The 18508-nt window shown below is 37.8% G+C and overlaps 1 protein-coding gene and 1 non-coding gene across 2 annotated transcripts; both read right to left on the reverse strand.

Annotated features, from left to right (window-relative positions):
• Nucleotides 1-367: 367 nt before the first annotated feature.
• LOC116761408 lies at nt 368-496 on the reverse strand. The gene has a single exon (XR_004351979.1). It is a non-coding gene; the product is annotated as a small nucleolar RNA SNORA18 (small nucleolar RNA).
• Nucleotides 497-16877: 16381 nt separating this feature from the next.
• On the reverse strand, nt 16878-18135 carry LOC116761140 (ribitol-5-phosphate xylosyltransferase 1-like; the record flags this gene model as incomplete). Its single annotated transcript, XM_032646924.1, is given in 5 exon segments — nt 16878-17053; nt 17055-17439; nt 17441-17510; nt 17513-17964; nt 17966-18135. Coding segments are annotated over 5 exon segments (1158 nt in total), but the record flags the coding sequence as incomplete, so codon positions are not given.
• Nucleotides 18136-18508: the final 373 nt, after the last annotated feature.

Raw genomic sequence — 18508 nt, forward strand, 5'->3', positions numbered from 1 at the left:
AGGGTTTATCTTCAAGACAGCCCTTTTAAAAAGAAGCTATGCTTAATCCACAGTTGTCCTATCTTTTAGCCCATAATTCTTTTAGTTGGACTTCTTTTATCTCCTCTTGAATATGGACACATTGATAACATCAAACATTTCCCCACTAGAATCTTGGGCATCTAATTTCTTCATGTAATTTACTTTAGGACCACTTACAGGCTCAGAGTAGATGGATTTGCCTGGTTTTCAGTTTCAGACACCCTCTAAAACTGAGTTCAAATCATATTCGCTCCAAAGCTATCACACCCAAGAATAATATAGACTGTGGGATATGCCAATACCTAAGGTAAAAAAAATTAACTACTAGGTCTTTCATACTTTTAGCAGATGTTGTAGTTCTTTCCGAAGATCTAACAAATAGTTCTGTGAGTGAAGCAAAACCACACAGTTACTCTGTGAGGCATTTCCAACAATGTGAGTCTACAGGAAAAGCCCCATAGGGATAGACCTCAACTATAGGGTTGTTTTTTACTGATTGATAGGTTCTTTGTATGAATATATATCTATTTAATATATTTGTCTATATTTAAATAATTCAGATAAACTGATATATATGTATACAAAGTAAAATAAAGTATAAAATTGTATTATATCAGTTGCAAATATATTTTGTCATAATTTGCTTGCTTTTCGACTTTATGTCTTCTGCCATACACATAATATATTTTGGGTTTTATGTTTTGTCAAGACAGTTTTCTCTTCCCAAGATTATAGATATATTTTCCCATTTTTCTTTTATCCTTTAAAAAATTTACATCTTAAATACATGTGGAATTTATTTTTAAGTATGGTGTGAGGAAGGCATTTAGTTTTCCTTTTTTTCAAATGGATAACTCCTTGTCCCAACACCATTTATTAAATAATCTGTCAGTACCTGTATGATTTTAAGTGCCTCATTTATCACATTCTAAGATCATTGGCTGTTTTTCACAATAATGTTTTTCACATTATTTCAATTATTGTGACTTCATAATACATTTTGATACTTGGAAAAGTAAGTCCTGTTTCTTGTTCATTTTTCTAAAAAAAAAATGTTGACGTTTTTGGCACATCTCATAGATGAACTTTAAAACTAACTTGCCAACTCTATAAAATATCTTGTTGGAATTTTGACTAAAATTGCATCACAGTTTTTATTTAACTTGGGGAGTATTAATATATGTATAATGTTGAACCTTTTTATCTAGGAATATCTTTCACAGCCTTCATTAAAATTATATGGTTATCTTCAATAAATTTCATACTTTTAAGTTTTTTCCTAAGTAATTCAAGGTTTCATTGGAATCGAATTTGGCTTTCTTCTCTATTACATTTTCAAATAAGTTTTTGTTGATTATAGAAAGGCTGTAGATTTTTATTTTATTATTATTATATTTTATAAGTTTATTTTATTTATTTTTGGCTGCACTGGGTCTTCATTACTGCTCACAGGCTTTCTCTAGTTGGCGCCGAGCGGGGGCTAGTCTTCATTGCGGAGTGCAGGCTTCTCATTGCAGTGGCTTCTCTTGTTGCAGAGCACGAGCTCTAGGCACACGGGCTTCAGTACTTGCGGCACGTGGGCTCAGTAGTTGTGGCTCATGGGCTCTAGAGCTCAGGCTCAGTAGTTGTGGTACACGGGCTTAGTTGCTCCGCGGCATGTGGGATCTTCCTGGACCAGGGATTGAACCCGTGTACCCTGCATTGGCAGGTGGATTCTCAACCACTGCGCCACCAGGGAAGCCCCTGTAGACTTTTATATGTTAATCTTGTTTTTATGTTTCTGAAAAATTTAATTAGTCCATACAGATATTATGTGATTGCCTTGGATTTTCTAGGTATCTGTCTACTTTGCCAATATTCATACTTATTTCTTTTGTGCTGATCTTTTTGTATTGACCAGTAACTCTAGGACAAAATTATTGACCATAAAAGTAGGCATCATATTATATTGTTCCTGACTTTTATGGAGATGTGGTCTAATATTTTATTTTTCAGAATGATATTTGGAAATTGGCAAAATATTGATAATTGTTGAAGATGAGTGATAGGTACATGGAGCTCATTAATCTATTTTCCCTATATTTGTGTATGTTTGAAAATTTCTATGATAATGAGTTAAATTAAAAAACAGAGTCAAAAAAAAAAACAAAACAGAGTCGAATAAAAAAAAGAAAAGAACAAGATTTGTTTTAGGTTTTTGGTAGAAACCCCTTTTCAAATTAAGGAATCATCCTGTTTCCCTAACTTATGGTAAATTTTTTATTTGGGATGGTAATAGGATTAAATGTGTCTTCAAAAAAATATTTTTGAAGAAAAAATTGAAACAGGGTCCACACATATCAAAAAACCAAGGAAAAAAGTAAATATGAGAATCTCAATATAAAAAATTGAGAATTCATTCGCCAAATATATATTTAGATTGGCTTCTCTCTTTTCATCAGCTGACAGTTTTCAGTAAGAACAGAAGTGTCTCTGGGACATAGCACATTGCTGAAAACAAAGAAGGGGCTAAATGAATAATGTTTCATCGTTAGAGGGTTTTTTGTTGGGGAGAGATGTAGGGCGTGGAAGCTGTTTTGTACCACCTAGATCCCCCCTCCAGGACTGAAGGACTTATCCCCCTTGCTGTTGGGATCATAGTTGGCTGACACTCTCTAGCTGCCAGTCCTTTCCAGGAATTGCCTGTGGCTGAAGAGAACCACTTTGCTCAAGCTTCTACCCTATTCCCGGGAGCAGCTGCCTCCAATGACTAACCTGTGTGGAGCTGTAACATCCCAGCACCCTTGCCCAACTCACGGCAGGTTGAAAGGGCTGTCCTAGCTCCAAAGCTCCATGCCGGGTGGCTGAGGCTTTAGGGTTGCCAGATAAAATAAATACAGGCTGTCTAGGTAAATCTGAATTTTAGATAAACAACAAATAAATTTTTAGAATCAGTATGTCCCCAGTATTGCATGGAACATATTGCTGCTAAAATTCTTTTTGCTGTTTCTCTGAAATTTGAATTTAACTGGGCACCCTGCATGTTTATTGGCTAAATCTGGCAGCCCTCTGAGACATCACAACCTAACCTCTTGTCCTGTATTTCCGCTTTTTTCCCTCATTCCCCAACCAACTTCCTGCATGCTGACCTCTGTCTCAGAGTCTGCTTCTGAGTAACGAGTCTGCAACAGACTGAAAATTAAAATAAAATGCCTTTCTTTGCCCTGCCCAAATTTTAGAACCAGTTGACAGATTGGCACATGGATTCAAAAGATCCTCTTAGGTTGATTATTGCAGAGCTGAGACAACAGAACACAGCTGAGAGCCTAATGGGTCACTCATATGTCATTCCCAAGTGCATTTACTCAGAGTCTGCCCCACTGAGCCTGTTTTATAGCTGTTCCTATTACCTGTTCATCAGTTAGGTAAGTCATTCCTCCTCTCCTGGGGAGTAAGGAGGAGGGCAAAAAGCCAGGACTGTTAGTCTTGTGACGGTCCCTCTACATGAAAATTTGAAGCCAGGGAAAGAGGTATCCCACTATACAGTGCTTTGTATAAGATAAAAGCAGCCCTGTTTGAGTGGTCAGTGCAAAGGATTATATATGAGCCTGATGCAAAAAACAGGCTGGGGCCTTCTGAAAGTATGGCTTCTGTCTCCTTTGCTTCCTTTGTCTCTTCTCCTCCCCTAAGTGAAGGATTTCCTCAGGACTATGCTTAGCTCTTTTCTCTGTGTGTCTGCTTTGTAGAGCTTTTATGGGCATGACCTTCAAATCAACATTTGCCTTGGCCTCTGTCCCGAGCTCTAGTTCTATATTTCCAGAAGTTTTGTTCTCTATTCCTCATTTTTTTGAAAGTACCCTAAATGCGGTATGTCCCTGCTTCAGTCACACTCTTGCTTTGGTGTGAAGAAATTCTCATTCAAGCTGCCAAGCAGTGAGGAGCATGTTGTGAGGAGGACGCACGTGGGAACCTGGGGAAAGCAAACACCAAGGCTCCAAGAAGAGCAGGGACTGGAGAATGGGACAAGACTCAAATGACCTTTGTTTTCAATTCTCAAAGTATCTATTTCTTGAGTGCCTACTATGTGCCGGGCGAGGAAGGAATCCCCAAATGCCCAGTGAAGGGACCTCAGCTTCATCTGTTGGTAGATTTTTACTCTAATGCTTCACTATTAATGGGACTCACTTTCTGCACGTCTTGCTTCCTTCTGACTAAACTGCTGGGTTAGGTTTTTCCTCTTACAGCTTTTGCTTCTTCATTTTACTTACGCTTTATGGTTCTTTTCAAGTTCATGACCCTTCTTAGTACCCTTTCAGGGTCACCTACATTTAACGGCCTTATTTCCTTGTGTGTGTGTTCTCCCCAGATTCCTGAGACAATTAATCTGATCTGCTGTGCTCAGGGTTTTGAACCAGAGCAGCTCATAGGTCCTTGGTCAACCTATAGGTCCTTAAAAATGGCCAGTTCACCATATGCATTAAATGGCCAGTGATTCTAATTCTTTAAGGCAGTGATATTCAAGCTGTGCTCCAAAGAGCACTCAGAGGCTCTGCAGGAGGTGAGGGGCATGCTGAGTGGATGGGCTTCCTAACTTCCTTTTCTCTCCTTTTACTAAAATAATTCCAATTTTATTCGCTTTGTATTTTCAGGTTCTAAGATTATATTTGAAAGACGTGTTCTGCTTGAAGGTTTTCTAAGTGTGTCTGTTCTGGTTTTGATCACATCTTTTCCTCTTCCATCTTTCAAACCATTCGAGAAGTAGATGCAGTATTTAGATGGAGATTTTTTAAAAAACAGCTTTATTATGGGTGAAGTTCAACTGGGGATTGCAGCCTGCGTTTGTGGTAACAACCAGGTTATCCCGATGTTGTTTTTCTAAACCTTGACTTTAGGACAGCTCACCCAAGGTAGTAATGCCCTTCCCTGAGAGTCCCCAGCTTTTTGCTCTTTATTAATTCTTAGGGTTGTCCATGCCCCGTGTGATGATTTCCCTTGGTAGAGGAGTTGGTCAATTTCTCCTCCTCCTTTTTCTTCCCCCATCTTCTGATGCTAGCAATGTAAGTTCTTGTTTTTTTTTGTTTTTTCTCCTCCTGATTTCTTGAAACCACACTCCTAATACCAACCACAGCTCCTCTGAGTATCCTCCGGTGACAACACGTAGGCGGTCTATCTTTTGCTACCAGAAGGCTCTGAAAGGGGACAGAAGAGGAACATGAATTAGATTATCTGCACTCTTGATTGAAAATAAGTCTCCATTCCATTTCTTTCTTGCTTGCTTTTTTTTTTAAAGATTTTTTTATTGCTCTATTTTTTTCTTTTTTTTTAAACATCTTTATTGGAGTATAATTGCTTTACAATGGTGTGTTAGTTTCTGCTGTATAACAAAGTGAATCAGCTATATGCATACGTATATCCCCATATCCCCTCCCTCTTGGGTCTCCCTCTCACCCTCCTTATCCCACCACTCCAAGTGGTTGCAAAGCACCGAGCTGACCTCCCTGTGCTATGCAGCTGCTTCCCACTAGCTATTTTACATTTGCTACTGTATATATGTCAATGCTACTCTCTCACTTTGTCCCACCTTCCCCTCCCCCCACTGTGTCCTCAAGTCCATTCTCTACGTCTGCGTCTTTATTCTTGTCCTGCCACTAGGTTCATCAGAACTATTTTTTTTAGATTCCATATATATGTGTTAGCATACAGTATTTGTTTTTCTCTTTCTGACTTTCTTCACTCTGTATGACAGACTCTAGGTCTATCCACCTCACTACAAATAACTCAATTTCGTTTCTTTTTATGGCTGAGTAATATTCCATTGTATATATGTGCCACTTCTTCTTTATCCATTCATCTGTCGATGGACACTTAGGTTGCTTCCATGTCCTGGCTATCGTAAATAGAGCTGCAAGGAACATTGTGGTACATGACTCTTTTTGAATTATGGTTTTCTCAAGGTATAGTAGTGGGTTTCCAGGGTCATATGGTAGTTCTATTTTTAGTTTTTTAAGGAACCTCCCTACTGTTCTCCATAGTGGCTGTATCAATTTACATTCCCACCAACAGTGCAAGAGGGTTCCCTTTTCTTCTGCACACCTTCTCCAGAATTTATTGTTTGTAGATTTTTTGATGATGGCCATTCTGACCAGCGTGAGGTGATACCTCATTGTAGTTTTGATTTGCATTTCTCTAATGATTAGTGATGTTGAACATCATTTCATGTGTTTGCTGGCAATCTGTATATCTTCTTTGGAGAAATGTCTATTTAGGTCTTTTGCCCATTTTTGGATTGGGTTGTTCATTTTTTTGGTATTGAGCTGCATGAGCTGCTTGTATATTTTGGAGATTAACCCATTGTCAGTTGCTTCATTTGCAAATATTTTCTCCCATTCTGAGGATTGTCTTTTTGTTTTGTTTGTGGTTTCTTTTGCTGTGCAAAAGCTTTTAAGTTTCATTAGGTCCTATTTGCTTATTTTTGTTTTTATTTCCGTTTCTCTAGGAGGTGGGTCAAAAAGGGTCTTGCTGTGATTTGTGTCATAGAATGTTCTGCCTATGTTTTCCTCTAAGAGTTTTACAGTGTCTGCCCTTACATTTAGGTCTTTAATCCATTTGGAGTTTATTTTTGTGTATGGCATTAGGAAGTGTTCTAATTTCATTCTTTTACATGTAGCTGTCCAGTTTTCCCAGTACCACTTATTTAAGAGGCTGTCTTTTCTCTATTGTGTATTCTTGCCTCCTTTATCAAAGATAAGGTAACCATATGTGTGTGGGTTTATCTCTGGGCTTTCTATCCTGTTCCATTGATCGATATTTATGTTTTTGTGCCTGTACCATACTGTCTTGATTACTGTAGTTTTGTAGTATAGTCTCAAGTCAGGGAGCCTGATTCCTCCAGCTCCGTTTTTCTTTCTCAAGATTGCTTTGGCTACTCGGGCTCTTTTGTGTTTCCATACAAATTGTGAAAATTTGTGTTCTAGTTCTGTGAAAAATGCCATTGGTAGGTTGATAGGGATTGCATTGAATCTGTAGATTGCTTTGGGTAGTATAGTCATTTTCACAGTGTTGATTCTTCCAATCCAAGAATGTTGTATATATCTCCATCTGTTTGTATCATCTTTAATTTCTTTCATCAGCGTCTTATACTTTTCTGCATACAGGTCTTTTGTCTCCTTAGGCAGGTTTATTCCTAGGTATTTTATTCTTTTTGTTGCAGTGGTAAATGGGAGTGTTTCCTTAATTTCTCTTTCATATTTTTCATTAGTGTATAGGAATGCAAGAGATCTCTGTGCATTAATTTTGTATCCTGCTACTCTACCAAATTCATTGATTAGCTCTAGCAGCCCTCTGGTAGCATCCTTAGGCTTCTCTATGCATAGTATCATGGCATCTGCAGACAGTGACAGCTTTATTTCTTCCTTTCCAATTTGGATTCCTTTTATTTCTTTTTCTTCTCTGATTGCCATGGCTAAAACTTCCAAAACTATGTTGAATAATAGGGGTGAGAGTGTGCAGCCTTGTCCTGTTCCTGATCTCAGAGGAAATGGTTCAGTTTTTCACCATTGACAATGATGTTGGCTGTGGGTTTGTCATATATGGCCTTTATTATGTTGAGGTAGGTTCCCTCTATGTCTACATTCTAGAGAGTTTTTATCATAAATGGGTGTTGAATTTTGTCAAAAGCTTTTTCTGTATCTATTGAGATTATCATATGGTTTTTTTATCCTTCAATTTGTTAATATGGTTTATCACATTGATTGATTTGCTTGCATTCCTGGGATAAATCCCACTTGATCATGGTGTATGATCCTTTTAATGTGCTGTTGGATTCTGTTTGCTAGTATTTTGTTGAGGGTTTTTGCATCTGTGTTTGTCAGAGATATTGGCCTGTAGTTTTTCGGTGACATCTTTGTCTGATTTTGGTATCAGGGTGATGGTGGCCTTGTAGAATGAGTTTGGGAGTGTTCCTCTCTCTGCTATATTTTGGAAGAGTTTGAGAAGGATAGGTGTTAGCTCTTCTGTAAATGTTTGATAGAATTCACCTGTGAAGCCATCTGGTCCTGGGCTTTTGTTTGTTGGAAGATTTTTTTTTTTTTTTTTTTTTGGCGGTACATGGGCCTCTCACTGTTGTGGCCTCTCCTGTTGCGGAGCACAGGCTCCAGACGTGCAGGCTCAGCGGCCATGGCTCATGGGCCCAGCTACTCCGCGGCATGTGGGACCTTCCCGGACCGGGGCACGAACCTGTATCCCCTGCATCGTCAGGCAGACTCTCAGCCACTGCGCCACCAGGAAATTCCTGTTGGAAGATTTTTAATCACAGTTTCAATTTCAGTGCTTGTGATTGGTCTGTTTATATTTTCTATTTCTTCCTCATTCAGTCTCAGAAGGTTGTGCTTTTCTAAGAATTTGTCTATTTCTTCCAGGTTGTCCATTCTATTGGCATATGGTTCCTTGTAGTTATCTCTCATGATTCTTTGTATTTCTTCAGTGTCTGTTATTACTTCTCCTTTTTCATTTCTAATTCTGTTGATTTGAGTCTTCTCTCTTTTTTTCTTGATGAGTCTGGCTAATGGTTTACCAATTTTGTGTATCTTCTCAAAGAACCAGCTTTGAGTTTTATTGATCTTTGCTATTGTTTCCTTCGTTTGTTTCTCTTTTATTTCTGATCTGATCTTTATGATTTCTTTCCCTCTGCTAACTTTGGGTTTTCTTTGTTCTTCTTTCTCTAATTGCTTTAGGTGTAAGTTTAGGTTGTTTATTTGAGATTTTTCTTGTTTCTTGAGGTAGGATTGTATTGCTCTAAACTTCCCTCTTAGAACTGCTTTTGCTACATCCCGTAGGTTTTGGCTCATCGTGTTTTCATTGTCATTTGTTTCTAGGTATTTTTTGATTTCCTCTCTGATTCCTTACAGTGATCTCTTGGTTATTGAGTGGTATATTGTTTAGCTTCCGTGTATTTGTATCTTTTATAGTTTTTTGTCCTGTAATTGATATCTAGTCTCATAGCGTTGAGGTCGGAAAACATACTTGATATGATTTCAATTTTCTTAAATTTACCAAGGCTTGATTTGTGACCCAAGATATGGTCTATCCTAGAGAATGTTCCATGAGCACTTGAGAATAATGTGTATTCTGTTGTCTTTGGATGGAATGTCCTACAAATATCAAGTCCGTGTTGCTTAATGTGTCATTTAAAGCATGTGTTTCCATATTTATTTTCATTTTTTTTTTTAAATTTGTATATTTATTTATTTATTTTTGGCTGTGTCGGGTCTTAGTTGCGGCACGCAGGATATTTCATTGTGGCATGTGGTCTTCTCTCTAGTTGTGGTGCACAGGCTCCAGAGCACGTGGGCTCTGTAGTTGTAGCATGTGGGCTCACTAGTTGTGGTGCGTGAACTTAGTTTCTGCGGGGCATGTGGGATCCTAGTTCCCCCACCAGGGATCGAACCCACACCCCCTGCATTGGAAGGCAGATTCTCAACCACTGGACCACCAGGGAAGTCCCTATTTTCATTTTTAATGATCTGTCCTTTGGTGAAAGTAGGGTGTTAAAGTCCCTTACTATTATTGTGTTACTGTCGATTTCCCCTTTTATGGCTGTTAGCATTTGCCTTATGTATTGAGGTGCTCCTAGGTTGGGTGCATAGAGATCTACAATTGCTATATCTTCTTGGATTGATCCCTTGATTGTTATGTAGTGTCCTTCTTTGTCTCTTGTCTCTTTCTCTCTCTTCTTTGTCTCTTGTGATAAAGTCTATTTTGTCTGATATGAGAATTGCTACTCCAGCTTTCTTTTGATTTCCATTTGCATGGAATATCTTTTACTATCCCCTCACTTTCAGTCTGTATGTGTCCCTAGGTCTGAAGTGGGTCTCTTTTAGACAGCATATGTGCAGGTCTTGTCTTTGTATCCATTCAGCCAGTCTGTGTCTTTTGGCTGAAGTATTTAATTCATTTACATTTAAGGTAATTATTGATATGTATGTTTCTATTACCATTTTCTTACCTGTTTTGGGTTTGTTCTTGTAGGTCTTTTCCTTCTCTTGTGTTTCCTGCCTAGAGGAGTTCCTTTAGCATTTGCTGTAGAGCTGGTTTGGTAGTGCTGAATTCTCTTAACTTTTTCTTATCCTTAAAGGTTTTAATTTCTCCATCAAATCTGAATCAGATCCTTGCTGAGTAGAGTAATCTTGGTTGTAGGTTTTTCCCTTTCATCACTTTAAATATATCCTGCCACTCCCTATGGCTTGCAGAGTTTCTGCTGAAAAATCAGCTGTTAATCTTATGGGGATTCCCTTGTATATTATTTGTTGCTTTTCCCTTGCTGCTTTTTTTTTTTTTTTTTTTTTTGGCGTTACGCGGGCCTCTCACTGCTGTGGCCTCTCCGGTTGCAGAGCACAGGCTCCAGATGCGCAGGCTCAGCGGCCATGGCTCACAGGCCTAGCCACTCCACGGCATGTGGGATCTTCCCAGACCTGGGCACGAACCCACGTCCCCTGCATCGGCAGGCAGACTCTCAACCACTGCACCACCAGGGAAGCCCACCTAACATACTCTTATTAGATATTTCTACTGTGACTTTTCCTTATAATGAGAGAGGTGAAATCAAGGAGTTCTGGCTTTGCCTAAAGCATTAATTGTTGACATGCATCTTGTCTGCCTTCAACTTCCTAAAATGTGTAATTCTAAGATATTCTCCCATCAGACTAGCACGTGGTTAGGCCTGGATTCAATATATTATTGTCTTGCTTGGCTTGCCCTTACCATCTCTCTCTTTCTCTCTTTGCATCTTAAAGTCCTTACTTTCTAAAATTCCTGGGCCTGTTTCCTCAGGACATAAGTAATACCTGTGTCTGTTGTTTTAAAATTAATTTTTATTGAAGCATAGTTGATTTACAATGTTGTGTTAGTTTTAGGTGTACAGCAAAGTGAATCAGTTATGCATATACATATATCCACTCTTTTTTAGATTCTATTCCCATATAAGTCATTACAGAGTATTGAGTGGAGTTCCTTGTGCTATATGTCTCTTCTTAAAATAGCTGTTTCATCTTGCCAAACTTACTTAATAAGGTTTTAAGATCTCTGCCCTGACAGCTTCAGTCTTCCCTCTCCAATCTGTCCACATAGTCTGTAATGACCTTGTGTAGCATTCCTTGTTTTCAGGATGGTTCCCCAATTCCTGATTGACTTTTAACAGCTTTAGTGGGGTGCTTCTGAGCAGTTTTCTGACCTGGGCTTCCTTTGAGGGGTGTACTGTTTTGTTATGGCTGCTGTAACAAAAGTACATACTACAAACTGGGTGACTTAAAACAACAGAAATGTATTGTTTCGATTCTGGAGGCCAGAGTCTGTGATCAAGGTGTCGGCAAGGCTGGTTCCTTTTGAGGTCTGTGAAGGAAGGATCCGCTCCAGGTCTCTCTGTTTGGCTTGCAGATGCCCGTCTTCTCCTTGTGTCTCTTCACATCATCTTCTCCCTAAGCGTGTTTGTGTCTTGTGTCCAAATACGATAGTGGTCACATTGAATAAAGTGTCCACCCTACTCCAGTGTGACCACATCTTAATTTAACAAATTACACCTACAAGGACCCTACCTCCAAATAAAGTCACATTCTGAGGTACTGGCGGTGAGGACTCCAATATATGAATTTTGGTGGGGACACAATTCACTCCAAGCTTCTCTCCCATACTTTGGCCCCTCCTCTGTAAGGTTTCTTTGCACTCCAGATATCCTCTCTTAGTATCATCTTCTCATTTTCTGGTATAATGTTTATAGACAGGTTGGAATATTTGTCCTTTCTTACTTTTTGGTGTTCTAGCCTGGCTTTGAAGATTTCCTATTTTCCTTTTATATTGATTTAGCTTTTTCTCTAGGTCCTTCCCCTTTCTCCTAAAAAGAAAAAAATTGCGGTAAAATGCACAGAAGCTTTACCATCTTAGCCATTTTTTTTTTTTTTTTTTTGCGGTACACGGGCCTCTCACTGTTGTGGCCTCTCCCATTGCAGAGCACAGGCTCCGGACGCGCAGACTCAGCGGCCATGGTTCACGGGCCCAGCCGCTCCGCGGCATGTGGGATCTTCGTGGACCGGGGCACGAACCCGTGTTCCCCGCATCGGCAGGCAGACTCTCAACCACTGCGTCACCGGGGAAGCCCCCATCTTAACCATTTTTAAGTGTATAGTTCAGTATACACTGAACTATAAGTATAATAACATTGTTGTGTTTAAATTATATTTAACCTTTGATTTACAATTTCATTGAGTTCTTTCTCTTCCTAAAGCCAAGAATATGACATGTCCTCTATAGAATGCTTACATTCTTCTCTAAATTTATTATGAAAAATTTGATTTAAAGAAAAATTGAAAGAAAATACAATAAACTCTCATATACCCACATTCAACAATATTATTTAACTATATTTTCCATGTCTATCCGTATTTATATGTGTATTTATATGCATAAGTGTACATATATTTAAATATTTTTGTGTTTATGAATGTGTATATGTGTATGAAAAAATATATGGTGTATAATTTTCTGTACCATCTGAAGTCAAATTATGGAAATCAGGACACTTTGGCCCCTAATATTTTAGCATATATCACATAAAAATAAGGATAATCTCTTACATAACTACAATATCATTATCACACCAAAAAAAAGAACAAATTTCGTAACATCATCTGATACTCAGTTCATATTCAGATATCCCTCATCTTCTCCAAAATGTCTTTTATTTTTTTTGCTTGTTTTTTGAGAACCATCAAGACTCATGCATTGCATTCCAATTCTTTTTTTTTATCTATTGAAACACTTTTCACTCTTTTGTATTTGAAGCCAGAATTTCAGTCTCTAAAATATGTTATGTAATTAACAAATTATGGTTGACAAGCCAAATGATTTCAAGAGATTTACGCTCAATTCTTTCCTTCGCCCATGAACTGCTGAAGTTCAAAACAGTTTTGAACTAGAATAGGATAGAATAGGAATAGAACCTGGGTCTGCTGAACTATTGCTGCCTGTTAATATCCAGATTCTTCAATTAAAAGGCCAGTCCTCTTGGGCTTCCCTGGTGGCGCAGTGGTTGAGAGTCTGCCTGCCGACGCAGGGGACACGGGTTTGTGCCCCAGTCCAGGAGGATCCCACATGCCGCGGAGCAGCTGGGCCTGTGAGCCATGGCCGCTGAGCCTGTGCGTCCGGAGCCTGTGCTCTGCAACGGGAGAGGCCACAACAGTGAGATCCGCGTACTGCAAAAAAAAAAAAAAAAAAAAAAAAAAAAAAAGTCCAGTCCTCTGTGATCTATGTGCACTTAACTGTCTTATGTAACATCAACCCGTGGTCTACTGTCCTTTCTAATAAATAACTTATAGGGAGTAAAAATTATTCCACCAATGCATAATAACCCTGTATAATGAAGTTTTGTGTGTCTTGCATGATATGAAAATACTTTTTTTCCAGCAAATTAGTGTTTGATTCAGTCACACCTGCTTAGATCTAAGTCTGTCAGAAAAGTCTTCTTATTAATGCTAATGGAAACTGGCTTTGTGTCTGTAAACGTCAGCCAAGGCATAATGTGTTGCAGCCTACCACAGTCAATACTCATAAAAGTACTGAGGTTAAGACCTCTGTCTGCCTTCATCTTTCCATGTGTTATTTTGATTGCCCTAATTTAGTGTAGTATTGATCTCACAAGATTTCCTGATCATTATAGCCGTATATTGGGGAGAGGGGAGTTGGAGTGATGATTATTTCTACCTTCCTTCTCTTACCCCCTGAATTTAGAACTATTTGAGAAGTAGATTCAGGGGTCATTCAGGTGATGGACATATCAGCCTTGTTGTAAAGTGGATTGGAAAATGTGGTTGAATTCACCTTTGGGCTTCCTCTCCCCAGGTTCTAGACCTTGGGTTAACTGCCTGAGGAAGAGTTTGAGTGTTTAGAGTGACTAGCATACTCAGAATTTCTGCCTTACCCTCTGTGATCCCTAACTGTGTGAGCAGACAGAGAAGAAATACATAACTGGGTACTTAAAAAAATTGAAATATAATTTAAATACAGTAAAATTTATCATTTCCAATGTATAGTTGGATGAGTTTTGACATATGTATAGAATCACGTAACCACCATCACAATCAAGATGTATAGCCTTTCTATCACCCCAGGAGGTTCCCTCTGTGCCTTTGCAGTCAGTCTCCCCTCCTTTCTGCTCTTACCTCCAGACCCTGGCAATCCTGATCAGATTTCTGCCCTGACAGTTTTGCTTCTAGAATGTTATATAAATGGAATTGTACATCACGTAGCCTCCATGTTGTTGCATCTATCAGTATCGCTGAGTTGTATTCCATTGCATGGATGTATCACTGTTTATCTGTTTGCTGGTTGCTGGGCATTTGGGTTGTTTCAAGTTTTTGGCTATTATGAATAAAGCTGCTGTAAACATTTGTCTACAGGTGTTTGTGTGGACTTATGTTTTCATTTCTCTTGAGTAAATTCCCAGCAGTGTGATTGTTAGATCATATGGTATTTGTTTAACTGTGTAAGAAATGGTGTACTGCTTTTTAAAGCATTAATGCTACCCAGTGGAGGAACAAGAACCAATGTATGTCATACTCTAAACACTCACAAGGCAGGTAAATTTTTCACTTGGGGATGAGTAAGTGAGGGATGGGGAGAGAGAATAGAAGTATGAGTTTACTGTAGTGATTTCAACCCTGGATGAACATTAGGATCTCATAGGAAGCTTTTATAAAGTCTGATGCAAGTTCTCCACTCCACCCCTTCAGAATGAATAGGTTTTTGGTGAAACCTATATTTTTTTTAAAGAGCCCCAGCTAATTCTAATATATAGCAAGGATTGAGAACCACTGCTAGCTATAGTGGAAGTTCCCTTGTGGAAACATGATTCCTGTGAAATAGACGTGGCCTCTTAATAACCAAGAGGCCATTTCCTTGATGAAAAAAAATCAGTAATGTGATAAAATTAGTGATAACTTTCATGTATTACATGAAATGATATGAAACTATAATATTTGGGGCTCTAAATATATTTTAAAATTGTAACATCTTGCATGAATTTAAAAAATGTATTCAAGTAAGAGAACTATAATTTTGAATTATTTAGACCACTTTAAAATCTAATTCAAAATGTTTTGTGTTCTCATATAAAAGTCTCAGCTCTCCTACTCCTTTTCAATATTAAATGTATAAAGAGACTTGTAATGATATTTTTGTTTAACTCTGCTGAGTCTCCCAAGGACATTACCTCTCTTGACTGGTTGAACACATCCCATTAGGATAAAGATGATTCTGTTTTAAATGGCACAATTTCCTTGAGAAATTCTAATTCTAAGCTACTTGTAGACCATGATTTACAAAACAAACCATTGTTTAGTACTTTTGATCTGCTTTGATTTGAAATGAATGCCTTTTAAAGCAGCTTTATATATTACTGGGCCCACTTGAAAAACTTCTTACTCTGTGTCATGTTCTTTGGGCTTAGGTCTTAGTTCAGAATGTCAATGTCACTCTAAAAAGTGCTTATTGATTGTCAAAGTAAAGTGTTAATGATTCAGGAAAATATCTCTACTTTTCACAGATGGCTTTCTAGTTATATTTAGAAGTAAAATAATACACACATGCTACTTCAGGGTGATAATTTCCTGAAGCAAAATGAAATAAATTGACAGATAATAAAGAAATGAAGAGTTTTGCTGGGCGTAGGAAACTCCCACTGGTCTGGAAAGTTGAAATCCAAGGACAAATTAATAGATTGCATGTTTTGAAATGTCTTTCTATGGAGCATTTATAATGTAAACTGAGGATTACTTAATGATTGTTTTGAATTGCCAGTGCTACAGAGAAGGGCAAGAGGAGAGGAAAGAAGAAAGGAATGTTCTTTATCATGGGTACCATAGTAGTACACTGATTAAGAAAGAAATTAACTATACAAACATTATTATAGCAACATCAATGGAACTTTAAATAAAAGAGAAAAATTCACTCACATTCCTGCTACCCAAGAATCAATCTGTTCTCATTTGTTTTAAGGATTCTTTTGTTCTGTTAATTAGGTGGAACATTGTTTATTCACCATTTCCAAACTTATAAGGCAGACAGCCCAGGTTTGTTTTGTTTTGTTTTGTTTTGTTTTAGCATTGTAATATTGCCAATCTTTATGTAAGTTTAGGAAAAACTTTTGCATTATTTTCTTAGAATAAGTCCATGGAAATAAGATTTCTGAATCAAATAACATTAACATTTTAATAGTTCTTTACTATGTTAACTCTTCTTTCAAAAATCATTATCATACCTTTTTATTCTATGCAGGTACAAGTGCACTACCTCATCTGGGTATTCTAATTTGAAATCACATTGGTATAAAGTGGTGCCTTGTTGTTATTTCAATGATTTTTTCTTTGATTATTAGGTGGATTGAACATTTCCCCATATTGTGTCTACTAATTATAATTTCTATTTTTGGATGCAAACTCTTTGATTATGCCATATATTCATTTGTGTCCAGGGAGCCTTAGTAGAGTTCTTATGAAATTTTCACAAGTGCATTTTAACGTAGGTATTAACCCTTTGCTTATTTAATTACTATAAATATTATTTTGTCCTTTGTATTTCTTTCCATTAAAAAAATTTTTAGCATAAATTTTGAATTTTTAATGATAAAATGATTGGTTCTGTCATTTGTAGTTTCTTCTACTGCTTCAAAACTTAGAAAATTATGTCAAACTTATTGTCAACCTCATGTGGCTGTAGTGCATGGAGGGGAACTTAATGGTAGTGGGAGTTGAATAAGGAAATCAAGACAGAGAGAGCTAAGGTTATACAATACTTGTTTTTTTTTTTAATTTTTATTGAAGTATAGTTGATTTACAACATTGTGTTAGTTTCTGCTGTACAGCAAGGTGAATCAGTTATACATAAACATATCCACTTTTAAAATTTTTAATTAATTTTTGAATTACAGTTAACCTTTATTATTCTTTAGAAGTGAACTTTCCACAATATTAATAAATCTCATTTTTAGCTCTGCTTTGAAATATTGATAACCAGTGAAGTAACCTTTTTCTTCTTTGAATCTTTTCTTGTAAAATTATAGTTTTCTCTTTTTCTAAAATAGGAAGTTCCTTCCAGTTCTTAATAAAGATAAAGGGAGCATTCATGGACTTGAGTAACTGCAGAGGAGCATTATGGTAAACAGATGAATTTCCACAGCTGCCAGCTGTCATTACGTCTTCTACCATGGGAACGGAGCCATAGGAGCAAGCCTCGTATATTCTGTAACACTCTCTGTTTACTCCTGCTGGGCACAATGTGAGATCACTCTGAAGCAGAGCATCTTGATAATTCTTAAGGCTTTCATTTGTTTCTTGAGGCTGCCACTGTTCTGTTGCTGAAACCCAACAAAGCTTATCATTCCCATCTTGTTTCAAAATTCATTAGCGCTTGTCTGGATGAATTTTCATAAATGGTTCCTACCATATTACACAAGTACGGCCTTTCATATGCAGCATTGACCAATTTGCCTCCACCACAGGCAAATTCCTGTATGTTGCTACTCCTAAAGGCCATTGAATAACATCCATGTTATTAATCCAGGGGCTGTCATATATTATGAAAAGTAGTTCCACAGAGCCTCCATTTCTTTTGAGAAATTGGTTTATCCATTCATTATTACAATGTTCATTTGCAACCAAAACAACAGCAAGATGCTGGAGTTTTTGAGTTTGCACTAAATTTTGTGCATAAAGTAACCACTGGGTGGCAAAAAAGACCTTTGCTTTTTCTCTTCCATTTAGAACGAGTACCACATTATTCTCATCAACAGAGAAGTACCCGGGGACCACAGCTGGACCAGTGATGAAGCTGTAATGTGTTCTTCCAACAACTAAATTTCCTTCTCTCTGCTGTGCATTCACATCAGTGGGCTCAAGTAAACCTTCAAAAATATGCTCCCAAATACAAACCAATGGCAGCTTTGCCCCAGATTTGTACATGGAAGTCTTTTTTCTCTTTTGTGGACTTATTTAATATCTGAAGTCTGTGTTTTTGCTCATTTTTTTCATCTTCTTCCCAAGGATTCCATTCTTCACTTCTCAAAGTAGATTGTTTTTTCCAGAAGTTGCCCAATTATTTCCTTCTCATCCAGAACCATTCAGTGATGACTAATAAGTAGAGGGCACATTCCTTATCACTGAACTTGCACATAGGTAAAGAAGACTGGAAAAGATGCTCTGTGTTTTAAGAGCATCTTACGATGTTCTTAGGTGTTTGCGAACACCTTGCCATGTGCACGTGCCAGTGCTCATCTCATCATCATTATCACCTCAGTGCCCTTCCTGTGGCTTTGATGCTGGCCATTATCTTCAGGGCCAAGAAGTGCAGGTTACTTGGATTTGCCTTTATTTAACTATTTGTGATTGAACCTTCCTTCAGTTTTCATCTGGGGTTCAGCTGATTGAAGCTGGGATTGGCTGGGCTTGGTTTTAGTCTATGGCTTGGG

This window comes from Phocoena sinus, chromosome 10, assembly GCF_008692025.1.
Source record: "Phocoena sinus isolate mPhoSin1 chromosome 10, mPhoSin1.pri, whole genome shotgun sequence".
In the NCBI taxonomy this organism is placed as follows: domain Eukaryota; kingdom Metazoa; phylum Chordata; class Mammalia; order Artiodactyla; family Phocoenidae; genus Phocoena; species Phocoena sinus.